Here is a 12276-nt window from a genome sequence, read left to right on the forward strand (position 1 = left end):
AATTACAACACAGAATACAAAGTGTACAGTGCTCACTTTATATTTATTTTTGATTACAAATACTTGCACTATAAAATACAAAAGAAACAGTATTTTTTAATTCACCTCATACAAGTACTGGAGTGCAATCTCTATCATGAAAGTTGAACTTACAAATGTAGAATTATGTATAAAAAAACTGCATTCAAAAATACTACAATGTAAAACTTTAGAGCCTACAAGTCCACTCAGTCCTCCTCCTTGTTCAGCCAATCAGGAAGACAAATAAGTTTGGTTACAATTTGCAGGAGATAATGCTGTCTGCTTTGTGTTTACAATGTCACCTGAAAGTGAGAACAGGCGTTCTCCTAGCACCGTTGTAGCCGGTGTCAGAAGAGATTTATGTGCCAGATGTGCTAAAGATTCATGTGCCCCTTCACGTTTCAACCACCATTTCAAAGGACATGAATCCACGCTGATGATTGCTTCTGCTTGATAACGATCCAAAGCAGAGTGGACCAACACATGTTCATTTTCATCATCTGAGTCAGATGCCACCAGCAGAAGGTTGATTTTCTTTTTTGGTGGTTCGGGTTCTGTAGTTTCCGCTTTCGAATGCTGCTATTTTAAGACTTCTGAAAGCATGCTCCACACCTTGTCCCTCTCAGATTTTGGACGGCACTTCAGATTCTTAAACCTTTGCTTGAGTGCTGTAGCTATTTTTAGAAATCTCACATTGGTACCTTCTTTGCATTTTATCAAATCTGAAGTGAAAGTGAAATCTTAGAATGAATATGTGCTATGTCATCATCCAAGACTGCTATAACATGAAATATATGGCAGAATGAGGGTAAAACAGAATAGGAGACATACAATTCTCCCCCAAGGAATTTAATTAATGCATTATTTTTTTAATTAGCATCATCAGCACAGAAGCACCTCTGGAATGGTGGCCGAAGCATGAAGGGGCCTACGAACGTTTAGCATATCTGGCACGTAAATCCCTTGCAACGCCAGGTACAGAAGTGCCATACGAATGCCTGTTCTCACTTTTAGATGACACTGTAAATAAGAAGCAGGCAGCGTTATCTTCCGTAAATGTAAACAAACTTGTTTGTCTTAGTGAATGGCTGAACAAGAAGTAGGACTGAGTGGACTTGTAGGTTCTAAAGTTTTACATTGTTTTGTTTTTGAGTGCAGTTACATAACAAAAAAACCCAAAAACTACATTTCTAAGTTACACTTTCATGATAAAGAGATTGCACTGCAGTACTTGTATGAGGTGAACTGAAAAATACCATTTCTTTTGTTTATCATTTTTACAGTTCAAATATTTGTAACCAAAAACAATATAAAGTGAGCACTGTACACTTTGTATTCTGTGTTGTAAAAGAAATCAATATATTTGAAAATGTAGGAAAAAATCCAAAAATATTTAATAAATTTCACTTGGTATTCTATTGTTTAACAGTGCGATTAATCACGATTCATTTTTTTAATCATGATTAAAAAATTTTTGAGTTAATCACGAGTTAAATGCGATTAATTGACAGCCCTAGTTTTTATCATTAAATGTAAAGCTGAGTTAATTTCTAAGCAGTAAAACAGATACAGAGTACAAGGCTAGAGTTCACCATACTATAAGAACCTTAATTCTTGCATTCTTTGTTATTTCAGCTATGCACTTTTAATGCTGCACACATTTTTAAATCTTGAAGATTTGAATCTTAAATGCCTCATTAAGGTAAAGGAAATGGGACCCAAGATTACACCTCTGAAGTTGCTATTGCTAGGTAGGACAGATTTTTCTCTAAGATTAAGTTAACAAAGCAGCAACATGTGTTTGCATTGCAATGGCTGTACTTTGGCATTAAAAAAGAAAACATTTTAAAAGAAAAAACAAACAATGAACAAAACTGATGAAAAGTAAATCAAATTAACATTTTTAATAAAACAAGGCATTTCTAACAATACAGTATGGAAATTTGCTTTTTTTTTTTTTAAATGAATGACTTCATCTGACAGTGCTCTAGTGAGTGTTAAATTAACATGCCCCAGGATGAAGTGCCGTAAACCCCGATACCAGGAAGTGCGGTGCCTGCACAGAAATCACTGCAGGGTCAAGGCCTCAGTCTCTACAACACTTTCTATCAAGGTTGATCTAATAAAGGATATTGACACAATACCAAATAACTGCAGAACTCTGAACAAGCTGCATATGAAAGATAATAATTTACAGAAATTTTAAGGAAACTTTTCCTGTATCACTGGATTCCCCTGAATCTATCAATTAGTTTCATGAATTATGCTTTTAAAATGACACTCGGAAACAAGTAGGTGTATTTCAAATCAATTACAACCAGCTTTGGTAACTGAAACAAAGGGACTTTTTTTTTCTTTTTTTTTTTTAAATAAATTCTAAATATTTTTGCCATTTATACAATCCACTAAGTTTGCTCTATTATTATAGCCCACAACATTTTATTTTTGTTTGTAGCAATTTATCTTTCTGGCTTTTATGAATTAGCAACAACACTCCAATGTTTGTGTTCAATAAACTACAGAGAAACATTTACATTAAAATGTATTTTCAATGAAATTTAAGAAAAAGTTTTCACAAATATTTTTATTATATAGAACACCAACTAAATTGACAGTGTTCCATTAAGAAGAAATGATAGATAAGAGCACCTCTTTTGATCGTACAGACCAATATTGGCAAGGAACAGTCTTATCAACTCGCCCAGTACGGAACTTAATACTCACTATAACACATGCAAGTCCAGTAAAAGTATAGGACACAGAGAAATATTAGGTGCAGAGATGATTAGAGGAATCCCACTTTAATCTATTGTTTAGTTGAGTCATATGAGTTACACTAGCCTATAACCTTTATCTCTACGATTTGCAAGTGTAGTTTTTCAGCACAGTTTGTGTATGCATCATTTTCTCTGCTTTACCACATCTTATATCACAGTGGAATGCAAGCAATTCCAACAGATCTTTGGGGACAGAGACAATGTATTGTGATCAGATTTCAACAGAATTCTGGACAACTCTTTAAGGGCCTTCGTTATATATGAAAGAATCTTACCTAATGAACACTACTGCATTCAAAAAGGTAACTTTGCCTGACCTTATTTTTGGAAATTGAATCTGCAGCTCCCAGCAGTGAGTGAATACAGGCAGATAAAGCCTCTTGTGATAATCCTTGGAATACTGCCCTCTGGAGGGAGGAAAAAAAATGTTTGTCAACCTTCTACATAGCTTAAAGAACATACAGGACGGTGGCTCTGATTCTGAAGTCAAAGGTTCCGCATATGATGCATAAAGTTAAGCACATACGTAAGTGTACAGGGTTGGAGCCACATTAGCAGGGAACACTTTTTCCACATTCAGGAAGATGCAATGGAACCCACAAATATAAAAGATTTTCATAACAAGTAAACAGACTGGATATGGTGGGTGCATAATTAAGCAACTAAAATAAGGAATATACTACATATACTACAAATTTTAACAGAGTTTGTAACCAGTTAGTGACATGGTTGCTCTGAATATGGTTTGTGTCCTTATACACCACATGCTTAATAGTCTATTAGTAACCATGGCACCTAAACAGTGTTTTGCCATTGCCAGTGGCCTAGGCTAGAACATGGCGGTCTTCCTGTAACTATTCAGCACACTACTTTTGCAGTGTAGATGTCACCACCGGATTGAGCTGGAAAACCAACTGTGGCTAGTCCTCCTTTCTCACAGCTCTCTTGGGTAGTAGGACATCTCATACTGCATTGCTCCACTCTGCGTGCATACCTCTGTGCACCCTACCCCTGCTTAGGTAATGTAGGATGGTTACTCAGATTTTCCCAGAACACACTGATATAGAGTAAGGTGTGGACACACAAAACCCACTGTTGTGTCATGGGAAAAAAATTGTTTGAACTTGGCTCCACTGTGTTTGCTGTAAACAGTCAAATGAGAGTGTCACAAAAACTGGTTACAAAAACACTTTTGTATGTGTAGCGTAGCAAGGGCTTTAGATACTCAACAATATATGTAAAGCGTCAGATTTTAAAAAGGTCCACTTAAAACTTCAGTTTGAAAACTGAAACTCTTTTCAGTTGTATGCTGATCAATGATCCCTGTTTCTTCACATACACACTCCCTTATAATTGGACTATGTAAATAATTCCAAACTGCACTCTCTTTCTTTCAAAGAGTGGGCTCCAACCAAAAACAGTAAAAAACACTAAAGAAGTACTTGTCTATTTTTACTGAGATTATCAAAATGTTAATTATTATATTTTTCCATGTTCCATTTAACACCTCCCACACTTTCACAAATTATGCCTCTTAAATAAGGATTTCTTCAAAAGTGATAAAGTAGCCCTTCTGCTGTGTCTCCTATCAACTGAGTAAAAACAAAAATCAACATACAGCAAAAATGCATGTGTTTTGTGGGTTTCTTAGATATTTACCAGCCTTTTTGTAGTTTTGTTAAATGACAATCTAATTATGAAACTTTTCCTTTAAGAGTAAGTTATCGGAATAAGTACTTCTTGCATCTCCATGAACAGGGTGTTTATTGTATCTGTGATTATTAGATGTGCTTTACACAGATTCACACTGTTGTATACTTTCATATACTTTAAGGCAGGGGTTCTCAGGAAAAAAATTTGGTGGCCTCAGATTGCCACCATCAACTCTTGCTGGTGGCCACTCTCACACTTCTTCCTAAAATACTTAATTAGCTTTAGGAAAAACAAATAAATATGCACATATACACGTCCAAATCATTGTAATTTATTTATTGCTAATTAGTAAATCTGCTGTGTAAAGTGATATTAATAAACGTACAAGTATCACTTTACACAGCAGATTTACTCAGCCCTGCCACACCTGGGGCAAATGAAGTCCTGGATGGGGTGTCGGGGGAGACAACAGGGGGCTGGAGCCTGAAGCCCCACAGCTGAAGCCTGGGCCCTGTCACTGAGCAGCTACAGCCTGGAGCTGTAGCCCGAAGCCCCCGGCCAGAGCTTGGTGCCCCGCCATCCCAGGGCTGAAGCCCAAAGCCTGAGTCCCACTACCCTTGGGAAGGTGGGGAATTCACTGGCTGCCTTCTCCTTCAGCATTTTACCCCAGGTGTCTCTGGAGGGAGGCAGGACCCAACTGCTGCTGGTGGTCCCAGCAATCAACACCAAGGCAGTGCATCCAGGAGCAACAGGGAGTCAGAGGGGCTGCTCTATTGCGCCCCTCCAATCACAGCCCAGGAGGCTGCGGCCACAAGAAAAGCACCTGGTGGCCGCATTTGAGAAACACTGCTTAAAGTAGTCTTTTATTTTACGTAAATTTGTCCGTTTCTTGCTATTGTACTTTTACAGTTACTAAAAATGTGATGCAAAAGATTTAAAACATTTTCTAAGGTAACTATAAATTATTCCATTTTTAAGGCCAGAAGGGACCATTATGATCATCTAGTCTGATTGAGTGCATATCACAGGCCACAGAATTTCACCCAATAATTTCTACATCAATCCCATAACTTGCGATTGAGATAGAGCATTATTATTTTTTTCTTTTTTTTTAAATCTGTGTGGTGTGGTATGTAACTTTTTAAACATTACCTGTTGAAAAAATCTTAGCAAGATGGCAAATGCAATTTTGGACCTGATTTGGTGCTTCATTTCTAAATTTACATTTGCAAAATCACTTGTCTTTGAACAATCTGCAATTTGCCAATTTGCAATAAGATGAGACCAGCAAAAAAGGCAACAGCTAACAAAAGATAGATATCAATGTTCTCCAGTTATTTTTAGACAAAAATATTTAGAATTTGTCATCCATTCTCTTTTTATCTACTTTAACTTAAAATGGTACAGTAAGTTACAAGAAGAGGTCCATACATCTATACATCTGTACAGTTTAGAGAGACACACTAGAGTCCTTCTGACAGTGGGATACCACATTCCATGTAGATCTGCCGGTGAAATCATAGTCTGTGATCTGGGATTAAGGGATTCTGCGGTACCTATTTAAAGGTAGAAAACACACATTAAAAAGTTATCACTCTTCTTCAATCTGAAAACAATACATAGTGAATGTTATTTAATGCTGACCTCCATAGGAATGTTACACATTACAAAATTACTTTGTTTTCAACCTCCTCAGAGGGAAGAAACCTGACTTCCAGTATATACATGCACAGATTATGCGGGCAGCTATGTAGGGTTTGAATTCATCTTGAAAATGCACTGAGTGATCTTGAATTGGTGAATATACTCTGAAACATGTATTTAAGAAGAGGGCATACATGGTTATCAAAAAGAAAACACTAGCCTGCCCTCCTAAATAAAAAAAATTGCTAAAAGACATTTGAAAATAACTTTGCTACCACACTCATTCTTCAGGCCATCGGGTCCAGTCAGTGACCCATATCTGAGACTGCGTATCTTCCTTCACCCAATGACAACCATCTACTCCTTCACCCCTGGCCAATTTTATATGTACTACTGACTATCCAAAGGAGATCTAGTTCCTCCTTTGTTAAATGTATTACTTCTATAGGCATTTCTCTGGAAGTTACTGTAGCATCCTAGCTGCTAAAAGGATGTGATGCATAACTACTGAAGAGAGTTATGGGGAAGAAAAGACAGGGGGGAAAACGTAGGAGGGCCCACAGGGCTTTAACAGGAACCCAGAGGGAGGAGAGAAAAGGAATAATATTAAGTTTACTTTGCTATTCTTTCCTTGCTGTACAGTAGATGACCTGAGCAGATTTAATACAGCTGAAATATAGAATTTAAAATCCATGTTAATATGGCAACATTGTTCTCTGTCCTAACAGCTGACAATGATTTTGTCATGGTGATTATTAGAAGTCACAACCCTGTTACAAGGGCACCCTTCATGACAAAGAAGGTGCAAAAACAACTGTGCACATTCAGATTGGGTTTTCTTAACAATTGGTGGCACGGAACTCCACAGAACTCATCTTTCCCCCAGATTTTGGGGCAACAACTAGTTAACCTCAGTGACAACCACTTTAAAAAATAAAAACTAAAAGGAAGTCTCAGAACCAGTCATGGAACAAAAGCCTGCAATGTCCTGATGTGGGGATAGTCTAACAATCTCTTCCATTTGTGGAGTTCCTACCATTTGTTCAAGGCTAGAATTGTGTGTTCTAGCTGGTTCTAGTCTGGGTCTTTGGTGTGTCAGCCTGGTATGTCCAGGGTAGGAAACCATGATAAATCCATGGAATAGTGAAGACAACTGCCAGAGCTAGAAAGATACAACTGGGAAGCAGAATATTAATAAGTTGTAGTAAGATGGAGGGAAAAAAAGTCATCCAGGGATTCCAGGCACATTTAAAGGCATGTAAGCAGTATTCATGTGGCATTCTGGTGTTAACAAAACCAAATTTTATGGAATTAATTACCTTTATAAATGTATAAAAACGTGGATCCCAAAATGAGGTTATAAAATTCATAGACTAAAGAACGAATTATTGCAATAACTAGACTACAAGTTATTGAAATCGGTTAAGAAAAACACTGAAAGGATGCAATCACTGTCTGATTCTATGTTTTAAACAGGAAAACATTCTTGAACTACAACTTCCAGAGCGCTCATGTAACACACATGCCAGAATCACAAAAAACCCATTCTTCTCCTGTGATCTCAGCTCTTTATTATACTTCATAAGAAAAGATGCTATGCCCCTTGACAACAGGAGTAAGTATTTTGCAGAATGAATGCGTCTGTAGTACAGACATGCCACAATCACCATCATGGGATTAAGGCAGGTAATAAACACACTGAAAATCCAGTTCCTGAGGTGTTCTGGGAAGACAATTTTAAAAAGTTTAAATTAAAATTCTTCAGTCAAAGTTCCTTTTACACAAGCTCTTCCCAAAATTCTCCAAATACTTTAAAATAATATTTTATTAAAGTAAATATAATTCTCATTATTTGCTTAGATTAATGCCCACTATGTCTATTTTACTACTTCATTTGATATTATAAAATATATTCCCAAACATACCAGATTTTATTAGGTTGCAGGACTCTGGATCTTCTAGCCGCACATCTGAAAATGAAGCATCAGAAGGCAACTTCTTCTGTTCATCTTTTAAACTTTCTGCAATTTGCTGCAGGGGAAGATATGTCATGCAACTATTACATTAAACAGACTTATTTTTTAAGAAGAATCTGTAACTTATGTTTACAATGTAGAAAAAAGTTAACGTGCCCAGCCTACTTGGATTTTCATGGCAAAACCAGATAACTGAACAAATGTTGCTGCTGCTAAATGGAGCTGGTCAGGAATTTTTTCGAGAAAACTTTTTTTTGGGGGGGGGGGGCGGATATGGATGGTCAGAAAATGCCAATTCATCAAAACCTAAACTGTTTGTGGGAAAGGGTTGATTCTGAATTTTCCATTGAGAAAAAATTTTGAAAATTCAGAGAGGTGCTCAGCAAATGAACTTAACACTATATTATATGAGGACTGCAAGATATTCTTTTTTCTGCTGCTATTTGCTGTGCTAGTTCAGTTGCAACCTTAAGACAGATCAAGATTGTCTAAAGGTGTCATTTTGACACTTTCCAAATGAAAAAGTTCTTTTGCAAGTCTAAATGATTTTTCATTTAAAAATCCAAGTTAACATAGTAAAAAAAAAGTTTAAAAAAATTTTTAAACGTCAAAACCTAGCTGAAGTATTTGGACTGATCCAATCCAAAAAAATTCAGATTTTGGGTTGGGTGAAAATTTGAGACTGACTTTTTGTCTTGATTCAGTATAAGAAAAATTTTCAAAATCTCAAAAATTCTACCATGATGGGAAAACTACTTCCCACCCAGCACTTCTGTTCATACAGGAACAGAGAAATGTTTAGTATTGAGATCAGATTCAGAAGCTTTACACTGAATGGTTCTACTCAAAAAAAGTGAATAATAAAACATCACAATGGGAGTCCAAAGTTTATCGGTCTCAATTCCTGTATGAAAAGGTACTCATAAAAATCTTGTTACTTATAAGCTGCCCCAACTACAAACTAAACCTGGACTCAGTGAAGCTGGATTTGTTTCTTCTCACTCCACCACCAGTAATCAAGGTTCTGTAGGTCAGTTTAGGCCCTCTGTTACACCTGGGCAGCTCTACAACCTTCTAATATTGGCTCAGTGACCCCTGTGTAATCTTATTGCCTTTAATTGGTTTGCACAAGTGTAAACAATTGAATCTCAAGTAAACAACTCTGCTGATGAGCCAGAAGGAACAGACATTGGGCTCACTTTGTTAGCTGTGTTACCTTTGTTATGGCTAACAGAAGTAAAAGGCAAAGATATGTCCCTAAAGTGAATATAATTACATACAAACACATAACAGATCTATCCAGTAAAGAGGTGCCATTTTGACAGTCACTCGCCACATTTTAAGTCATTTTTCCTTGATCTAAAAAAACAGCATCTCCAGAGTGTAAAAAATATTCAAAGAAATACCAAAAAGACAGTAGTGAATGTAAAGTGATATATGTTTTAATATGAGGGTGGTTTCATTAAGCAAAGTTGCTATAAATGTTACTGTTGGGCCAAAATACATAAATATATTCATGTACTGCAAAAGAAATATTCTTTATATTTTTAAAATGTGAAAAGCAACATAACATGGAGAGTGAAAAATCTATTCATAAATGTGTTGGGCAAATAGAGCAACTCTGACTTAACATTATATTATATGAAGATTGTGAGATATTTATTTTTTCCACTGCTGTTTAGTGTGCTGGGTTCAGACAGGACCTTAAAATAGAAGTTAACATTTACATTTAACAGACTGCAAGCTCTGAGGTGTGGAGAATCTATTTGTTTACATTGTCTGGAAGGTACAGAATCATGGAAATATAACACTGAAAGGGACCCCGAGAAGTCATCTAGTCCATCCCGCGGCAGAGACAGAGCCTATTATACCTAGACTCTCCCTGACAGGCTTGTCTAAGCTGTTCTTAAAAACCTCCACTGACAGTGATTCTACAACCTCCCTTTGTAACCTGTTCCAGTGCTTAACTAGCCTTATAGTTAGAAAGCTTTTTCTAATATCTAACCTAAATCTCCTTCACTGCAGATTAAGCCCATCACTTCTTGTCCTACCTTCAGTGGACATGGAGAACTCTATTGATCACAGTCCTCTCTATAGCAGCCTAACATATTTGAAGACTGATCGGGTACTCCTTAGTCCAGGGGTCTGCAACCTTTCAGAAGCAGTGTGCCGAGTCTTCATTTATTCACTTTAATTTACGGTTTCACGTGCCAGTAATACGTTTTAACATTTTTTAGAAGGTCTCTCTCTATAAGTCTATATATTATATAACTAAACTATTGTCGTATGTAAAGTAAACAAGGTTTTCAAAATGTTTAAGAAGCTTCATTTAAAATTAAATTAAAATGCTGATCTTACACCACCAGCCCGCTGCTGGCCTGGAGTTCCGTTCACCTAGGCCGGCAGCAGGCTGAGCAGGGCCTGTGGCCAGGACCCCAGCTGGCAAGGGGCCGACAGTCAGAACCCCAGACTGGCAGCGGGCTGAGCAGGGCCGGTGGCCAGGACCCCAGACCAGCAGTGGGCTGAGCAGGTACCTACCTTCTCCCTGGTTCTAGCCCATTCTCTTCCTCTCTCTCTGCACTGAGCTGAGCACAGGGCTGGGGGTGAAGGAGCAGGCTGGGGGTTGGGGTGTAGGGTCTGGCCAGGAGCTAGAATGAGGGAGGGGACTCAGGGTTTGGGCAGGAGGTTTGGGTGTGGAGTGCTTACCTGGGCAGCTCCCATTTGGTGCGAAGGGTGCAGGTGAGAATGTGGGGGGGGCCCCCCGCTGGAGCTCCTGTTTGGTGCTCGGGGTGGGAACGTGGGGGTTGCAGGAGTCAGGGCAGGGAGTGTGGGGGGGGGCTGGGTATGTGTGGGGGATGCTGGAGTCAGGGCTGGGGTTGTGGGCGGGGGACAGGGGTCCAGGCAGAGGGCTGGGAGTGTGGGCTAGGGTCGAGGAGGTGCTCCCAGCCCCCTGCCCAGAGTGGCTCACAGCAGGGAGCTGGAGGGGATATGCCCTGATTCCATCCCCGTTCCCTAAGGCCCCATCCCCACCTGTTTTCCGTCCCCTCCGCAGCAGAGCAGCAATCTCTGCTTCTCCCCCTCCCTTGCAAGGGCCATCAGCTGACTGGCAGCAGGGAGGAAGAGGAGGAGGGGCAGGAACCCAGCACACTGGGAGAAGAGGCGAGGGAGAGCGGAGCTTGCCTGCCCTGCAGCAGTAGACGGCAGGACCAAGCTTCTTCATCCTGCTCCCGCGGGGGGCGGGGCAGAGAAGAGCGGGCTGGGGCGGGCAGGATTTTTAATGGCACGCTGCTGCCTGCCAGAGTCCTGGCCACTGGCCCCCCCTCAGCCCACTGCCGGCCTGGGATCGGCAGCAGGCTGAGCGGGGCCGGTGCCTGGGACCCGGCAGGCAGCAGCATGCCATTAAAAATCGACTTGCGTGCCTTTGGCACGCATGCCATAGGTTGCCGACCCCTGCCTTAGTCTTTTCTTCTCAAGACTGAGCATCCCGAGTTTTTTAACCTTTCCTCATAGGTCAGGCTTTCTAAAACTTTTATCATTTTTGTTACTCTACTCTTGACTTCCATTTTGTCTGCATCTTTCTTAAAGTGTACCACACAAAACTGGACATGATACTCCAGCTGAGGCCTCACCAGTGCTGAGTAGAGCAGAACAAATATCTCCAGGTCTTACATATGACACTCTTTTTAATACACTCCAGAATGATATTTGCCTTTTCTTGTAACAGCATCACATTGTTGGCTCAATCAATTTGTGATCCATCATAACACACACTGACCCCCAATCCTTTTATGCAGTACTACTACATGCATCCGATGAAGTGGGTTTTAGCCCACGAAAGCTTATGCTCAAATAAATTTGTTAATCTCTAAGGTGCCACAAGTACCCCTGTTCTTTTAACTACCTAACAATTACTCCTCACCTTGTATTTGGATATTTGAATTTTCCTTTTTAAATGCAGAACTTTGCACTTGTCTGTACTGAATATTACCGCATTCATTTCAGACCAAGTCTCTCATTTACCAATTTTGAATTCTCATCTTGCCCTCCAAAGTGCTGCAAGCCCTCTCAGCTTGGTGTCATGTGCAAACTTTATATGCATACTTTCCATCCCATTAGTTAAGTCATTCATGAAAATGTTGACTAGTACTGGAAATGGGACAGACTCCAGTGGGCCCCATTAGTCATACCCTCCCACTGTGATAGTG

The 12276-nt window shown here is 39.4% G+C and overlaps 1 protein-coding gene across 3 annotated transcripts in view; it reads right to left on the reverse strand.

Annotated features, from left to right (window-relative positions):
- The window catches only part of COG3 (component of oligomeric golgi complex 3), a 50589-nt gene that overhangs the window by 12691 nt on the left and 25622 nt on the right, over positions 1–12276 (reverse strand). For all 3 annotated transcript variants that reach the window (XM_084616723.1, XM_084616722.1, XM_084616724.1), the window contains 3 exons: positions 8021–8126; positions 5883–6007; positions 3116–3205 (listed from right to left, as the gene is read on the reverse strand). In XM_084616723.1, the coding sequence (XP_084472849.1) occupies positions 3116–3205; positions 5883–6007; positions 8021–8126 (321 nt within the window). The remainder of the gene's footprint in view (positions 1–3115; positions 3206–5882; positions 6008–8020; positions 8127–12276) is intronic.

The sequence above is a fragment of the Lepidochelys olivacea genome (genome assembly GCF_965140295.1).
Source record: "Lepidochelys olivacea isolate rLepOli2 genome assembly, chromosome: 1".
NCBI lineage: Eukaryota > Metazoa > Chordata > Testudines > Cheloniidae > Lepidochelys > Lepidochelys olivacea.